Below are 6,998 nucleotides of genomic sequence, written 5' to 3' on the forward strand. Positions count from 1 at the left end.
GGCTGCATTATTTGACTCATAAATCAAATTAGTATTCAATCATCCTATTTGCATTTTCATTTTCTTCTTTAAGACTGCTCATTCTTTCCCTTAATTAAAATGAAAACGAAAAAGACATTTGAAATTTAATTTTCAAAATATGCCCCAGCAAATAGATACCAAAATTCAATTTGAAATGTAAAATTTGAAAATGAAAATGCATTTCCAGAAATGCATTTTCATTTTAAGAACGTGGCAGCAAAATCGTGACCACAATTCAAATTCAAATGCATTTTCAGAAATGCATTTTCATTTTAAGAACGTGGCTGCAAAATCGTGACCACAATTCAAATTCAAATGTATTTCCAGAAATGCATTTTCATTTTAAGAATGTGGCTGCATTATTTGACTCATAAATCAAATTAGTACTGATTAGTACTGAGCGGACATTGCATTTTCATTTTCATGTTCTGCCCGCAAAGAACTGCCCATAATTCGAAAACGAAAATGCATTCTGAGCGGCGCAGTTGAGTGACGTCAGTAGCCGCTCTTCTTCAGCTCCCTGCTGACCGAGCTACCCATCTTGTTCGGTAGGGGGCGGTGTGCACATACGCATTGCATTACATGACAAATGTGCCGGGAAATTGATTGAATTGCCGGGTCTTTAGAGGACGCATCACAGATCATGGCGCTCCCTCAAATTGTGCAGACACTGATAGAATTAGCTGAGCTGGTAGAAACTAATAATATATCTTTTATTCACAGCATCAAGCCGTTCCAGGACTGAAGAGAGGTTTACTATGGCAACCTCATTAATGTGTACGTCTGTGACGGCAGAGTATGCAGCCAAGCTCTCTGTGACTTGTTCTACTCGGTCACGGGCATCAGACTCAGATATATTATTAGTTTCTACCAGCTCAGCTAATTCTATCAGTGTCTGCACAATTTGAGGGAGCGCCATGATCTGTGATGCGTCCTCTAAAGACCCGGCAATTCAATCAATTTCCCGGCACATTTGCCATGTAATGCAATGCGTATGTGCACACCGCCCCCTACCGAACAAGATGGGTAGCTCGGTCAGCAGGGAGCTGAAGAAGAGCGGCTACTGACGTCACTCTACTGCGCCGCTCAGAATGCATTTTCGTTTTCGAATTATGGGCAGTTCTTTGCGGGCAGAACATGAAAATGAAAATGCAATGTCCGCTCAGTACTAATCAGTACTAATTTGATTTATGAGTCAAATAATGCAGCCACATTCTTAAAATGAAAATGCATTTCTGGAAATACATTTGAATTTGAATTGTGGTCACGATTTTGCAGCCACGTTCTTAAAATGAAAATGCATTTCTGAAAATGCATTTGAATTTGAATTGTGGTCACGATTTTGCAGCCACGTTCTTGAAAATGAAAATGCATTTCTGGAAATGCATTTGAATTTGAATTGTGGTCACGATTTTGCAGCCACGTTCTTAAAATGAAAATGCATTTCTGGAAATGCATTTGAATTTGAATTGTGGTCACGATTTTGCAGCCACGTTCTTAAAATGAAAATGCATTTCTAGAAATGCATTTTCATTTTCAAATTTTACATTTCAAATTGAATTTTGGTATCTATTTGCTGGGGCATATTTTGAAAATTAAATTTCAAATGTCTTTTTCGTTTTCATTTTAATTAAGGGAAAGAATGAGCAGTCTTAAAGAAGAAAATGAAAATGCAAATAGGATGATTGAATACTAATTTGATTTATGAGTCAAATAATGCAGCCACATTCTTAAAATGAAAATGCATTTCTGGAAATGCATTTTCATTTGAATTTTGGTCACGATTTGCTTCCATAATGGCCCACCTGCATATTGCTAATGCAGACTGTGAAGAGTTTTGAAAATGTTACTTCAGTTTCAACCAATGCGTGTAAGAAATTGAAAAAAACTGTAAAGTTAGATGTAAGTTTGCATTAAGTCGCTAGCTTTGTTATTGGTACATTTAAAGATAAGCACATAATTATTGTTGTAGCCGTTTTGGACATTTTTGTCCGACTGTAGAGTTTAATAATACATTTTAATATTACAATTTATTTCTATAGCGCATTTCAAGGTACTCAAAGTCGCTTTACAGAGTCCAGGATTCATTAAGACACAGTCAAACCGGTGGTGGTACGGAATCGTGGCCGCCAATCAGCGCCTACGGCCCCTCTGACTACCACCAACATTTGTTACCAACATTCATTCACATGATGCCTGTCTTTATGATGACAAGTTTGCACTTGCCTTGGGTTACTTTGGTTGTGTTACGTGTGTTATGTGATTATGTTGTTTCTATATTTGCATTTCGGACTGTCATTTGCTTGAACTATAGGGTCATTGGTAAATTGGGCATTACCTGGAACGTTATAATTGCGGCACCTAGACGGCTCATTGGGTAGATGACTTGGTAGCCAAATGTTGGGTCTCGAGGCGCGTAACAGATACGTATTTTTTTGACCACTTTTCAGTAGTAGTTTACTGTCTAACTTTGCTTTATTGTATGAATTTACAACTTGTTTATGTTCACCTATTGGAGCCAAATAAATGGATTATATTCTTTCAAGTGTGGATTATCGAAAATGCGTAGTCCACTACGTGCTCACCAGACCCACGGCCTTGACTAGATCTTGGAGTTTGAAAATCAGAAACCTTAGTGTTACGTTCCTCGCCCTGCTTGTATGTGTGTTCTGTATTGTTGTGTGCTTGTCCTCCCTTCAGTTTCCCCTCGTCTTCGTTGCCCGTCAGTGATTGGCTACCACCTCCATTTCCCCGTCAACGGTGCACCTCCGTCTATCCATCTCTGTCCAGGATTGGCTGCCATCACCACTCCCCCGCCGCCAACGCACTACACTCCTCCAATCACCTGTCTGTCCGTCCAAATTTAAACCCGGTCCTGTGTACTGTTCAGAGAGTCTCTAGCCCTGTGCATTTGCCGTTGGCGATACTAACGAGCATCGTGTTCAGTGTTATACGTTGTTTTACCACCTGCTTGTTTGTCGAGTTATCGCCGATACTCGGTATCGTGCTTTTCGTTATATTATTATTAGTTCAGTCATACAGGGGCTTTGGAACAGGTAAGCTGCCCATGGGCATACACCCCATCACCTAGCTAAACCCTGTTAAACACCCTAGGTAAGGAGCGGGTGCCACCAATATAATGAGAAAGTAGAGATAGCAGCCAAATGGTTTAAAATAACATGACACAGTGGGTTGGTTTTTTCGCCTTGTCCTATACAGTTTTTTTGAGTCACCAGCTGCCACTGGTGTGTGTGTTGTTAGCAGTTGGAGGAAGTGTGTTGGTGGAGGGTTAAAGGTTGTATCAACAATGAATCAGTGACTCAAGGCTGAGCTCTCCTGGTAAGTAAAAATCATGATCACGCCCCCACATGCCCGCCAGCGTTATGCTACAAACATACTTTTCCCCCACGCCAACGTAGACGGTGTAATGGAAATGTTGGTCACGCCCCCACATGCCCGCCAGCGTGATGCTACAAACATACTTTTCCCCCACGCCAACGTAGACGGTGTAATGGAAATGTTGGTCATATGCATAGATGTATGTGTATGAAATCTATAATCTTCTATGTTCATTGGTAAGAGACAGGAAGGGAAGATAATTAAGTTGAGTTCAAAGGAATGTGAGGTGCTGATAGCTTTGTGGGTAGCTTGCCCTGGGGGATGGGTGAAGCATTTTATATGGCCTTCTGTCCTCTGGTTACTGTAAGGGGTCAATGAGACAGTTGCTCTGAACTTTGGCTAGAAGGACTGTGTCCTGTTTCATTGTTTGTGTTAATTAAAAGTATTGTTTGAAGATGGTCACACAAAGGACAGTTGACCATTTGACTGGTCAACCCCTGTGGCTTTATAAGTTGAGTTAGTTAAGTCAACTAAGTTGAGTTAGCCAATCACGGGAGTTTGCTACATTGATTGATTGACCTTATAGAATGCCATTTGATCTTAAGTTTATATAAGGCAGTGCATGTGTGATGGTTGGCATCACTCCTGCGAACGACCTGTGTGCAGCGTTGCCAACTTAGCGATTTTGTCGCTAGATTTAGCGACTTTTCAGACCCCTTTGGCGACTTTTTTTCAAAAAAGCGACAAATCTAGCTTTTCTGGAGTTATTGGTGACTTTTGGCGACTTTTTGAGGTGAAAACACGTATCGCTATGACTCTTCACAACGAGCAGCGGGTGCCTGCGCGGCCCCTCCCTTCCCCGTTTCCAAGCACTTACAGGCGGCCTCATTCCTCGCGCAGAAGTCCCTCCCAGCTGTCTCCTGTTAGCAGGAGCTAACAGGAGACGTTCACGGCTCAGCATCCAAGCTGCAAATGAATCCGTGTCCCGGCCAGCAAGCTGCCGCTGACTGATCCCGCCCCCTGATGTACAGTCAGGGCGGGATAATGTATATTTTCTTTGTCTAAATAAAATAATAAAATCACTGCACTAAATAAATCACTGTGTTATATATAGTTTGACTCACACTGCCTCAGGCTCAGTCACTCACTCACCTCACCTCGTCCACTGTATGTGTGTGCCTCTGTGACACAAACTTTCTTTACCATGTCTAAACTTTACCAGCAGAAATACAGAAAGGAGTGGGAGGCAAACACAGCTTTTAAGGGATGGTTAAAGCCATTTATTGGAGATATTGGACGAGCATACTGCCATTACTGCAAAGTGGATTTCTATGCTAAAATCAGTGATGTGAAGAAACACAGTACAACCCTAAAACACATTCAAAAGGCAAAGCCTTATAACTTAGCAGCACAAACAACGCTGCCATTTATGGTAGGCAAAATTGATAGCTCCAAAAAGGCTGAGGCTACCATAGCATTAGCCATTGCTGAACACTGCTCCCTCCTAGCATGTGACCACATTGGGGAAGCATGTAGGTCAGCCTTTTCTGACTCCGCTGCTGCTACGCATTTCAGAATGCACAGGACTAAGTGCACTGAAATGATCAATGGTGTCCTAGCACCTTACTTCTTGAAAAAGTTGGTGGCAGATGTGGGTGAGCAGCATTTTAGCCTCCTCCTCGATGAGGCCACAGACATCAGTGTGTCTAAGTACCTGGGTGTTGTCATCAGATACTTTAGTGAAACTAAAGGGACAGTGGTATCTACATTTCTGGGGCTTGTTGAGCTGGAGGGAGGAGATGCACATTCTATTGCCCGTGCTGTGGTGGCTTTTTTAGAAAAGTGCTCTCTTGTTAAAGAGAAGCTCCTTGGGATAGGGACTGACAATGCCTCTGTAATGACAGGGATAAATAATGGGGTCCATGCAGTGCTCAAACATGAGTATGGCCTTAAAGATCTGGTCCTCATCCGTTGTGTGTGTCACTCCCTGCAGCTTGCTGTCACCCATGCATCGAATGAGACGATCCCACGCAGTGTGGAGTACCTTGTAAGGGAGACATATAAATGGCTTTCAGTGTCTCCCAAACGCAGGGAGGCATACAAGGCCATTTATGAGACCATTAACTGTGGGGAGAAACCATTACAGATCACAAAGGTGTGTGCCACACGTTGGCTCTCTATTGAGCCCGCAGTCTCACGCATTTTGGACCAATGGGAGGAGCTCAAGCTGCATTTTGAGGTCACCAAGTCGAGTGAGCACTGCTACATGGCTGAGGTGTTATACTCCATGTACAGTGATCCTCAAAATGTGCTATACTTGACCTTTCTGAAGTCAGTGCTGGGAGAGGTACAGTTGGCCATGAAAGCGTTTGAGGGAGAGCAGGTCGATCCTCTCAATCTACTTGACAGCTTGGTGAGCCTCATTAAGTCTGTGAGCAGCAGGGTCCTGAATCCACTGGCAAAGGTGGATGTCTTGAAAGGGCCTCTCGATGGATACATAAGTCCTGTTCCATACCTCGGTTTCCTTTTTGATTCAAAGGCAGCTGAGCTCCACCTTGCGCCTGACGATGAGCAGAATGTCAGAAAACGGTGTGTCGCCTTCACTATCTCCCTCACCAATGAGCTGAGGATGAGACTGCCTGAGAACATGGAGACATTGAAACACATGTCAGTTTTCAATGTACAGGAAACTCTGAAGCACAATAAGAGCCCAGCAGAAATGGTCACATTTGCAAAGCTCCTTGGCTTCTCACCTGAAGCAATAGACAAGATTGTCCAGCAATGGCGTACCATCCACCTCAGTGTCTGGACTGAGAAAAAGAACACGCTGAGCTTCTGGAGTGAGATTTGGAGGTTCAGGGACGCAGCTGGTCTCAATCCATTCCAGGAACTCGCCATGGCTGCTGTGGCTGTGTTGTCTTTGCCACACTCAAATGCTGAAGTTGAGAGAGTGTTCAGCCAGATGAGTGTGGTGAAGACCAAACTCAGGAACAGGATGTCCTTGCCAACCCTGAACTCCATCCTATACATCAGATATGGATTAAAGCTGTCAGGTGAGGCTTGCTTTGAGCACCAGCTGCCTGATCACATTCTGAAACTGTTTGGAACCTCACCTGCTTATTCATTCAAGGCAGCTCCTTCAGCTGAACCTGCAGTGGAGAGCCTGAGTGACGATGAAGAGTCACTGGTTCTGGGAGCTAGCACAGCCTGTCTGTGTTTTTGGCTTCAGACCTCCCTCCACACCTGCAATTAGAGCAAGACTAGTTAACATCATCCCAAAAAAAGTGTTAGTTAAAAATGTTCATATATAACTGTGACTTGTTTTAGGCTCCTAAGTGGACCATAAGGTTAAAACAAAGCTAAAGAAGAAAAAAAACATATTAAAAACAAAAAACTTGAAAAAAATAAAAACTTGAATAGGCCTAACTGCCAGAGTGGGCAATTTAAATTGTTAATGTATATTGTACACAACACATGTTATGTTTAAAAGTGTTCATGTTTAAATGTTACCTGTTGTAGGATCCTACGCGGACCATAAAGTTAAAAAACAAACTTAATTAAAAAATATATATATAAAAAATAAAATAAAAAAAAAAACCTAAGTAACTCTGCCAAAGTGTTCCTTTTTGGTCACTTTT

At 42.5% G+C, this 6,998-nt stretch overlaps 1 protein-coding gene across 1 annotated transcript; it reads right to left on the minus strand.

Annotated features, from left to right (window-relative positions):
* Window positions 1–4,617: 4,617 nt before the first annotated feature.
* On the minus strand, window positions 4,618–6,382 carry LOC124471035. Its single transcript, XM_047025338.1, has 3 exons — window positions 6,114–6,382; window positions 5,683–5,999; window positions 4,618–5,404 (listed from the first exon to the last, which is right to left on the minus strand). The coding sequence occupies exons 1-3, from the start codon at window positions 6,379–6,381 to the stop codon at window positions 5,195–5,197; spliced, it is 795 nt and encodes a 264-aa protein (XP_046881294.1). The 5' UTR covers window position 6,382; the 3' UTR covers window positions 4,618–5,194.
* Between the last annotated feature and the right edge of the window lie 616 nt (window positions 6,383–6,998).

This window comes from Hypomesus transpacificus, chromosome 9 (assembly GCF_021917145.1).
Source record: "Hypomesus transpacificus isolate Combined female chromosome 9, fHypTra1, whole genome shotgun sequence".
Classification (NCBI taxonomy): Eukaryota; Metazoa; Chordata; class Actinopteri; order Osmeriformes; family Osmeridae; genus Hypomesus; species Hypomesus transpacificus.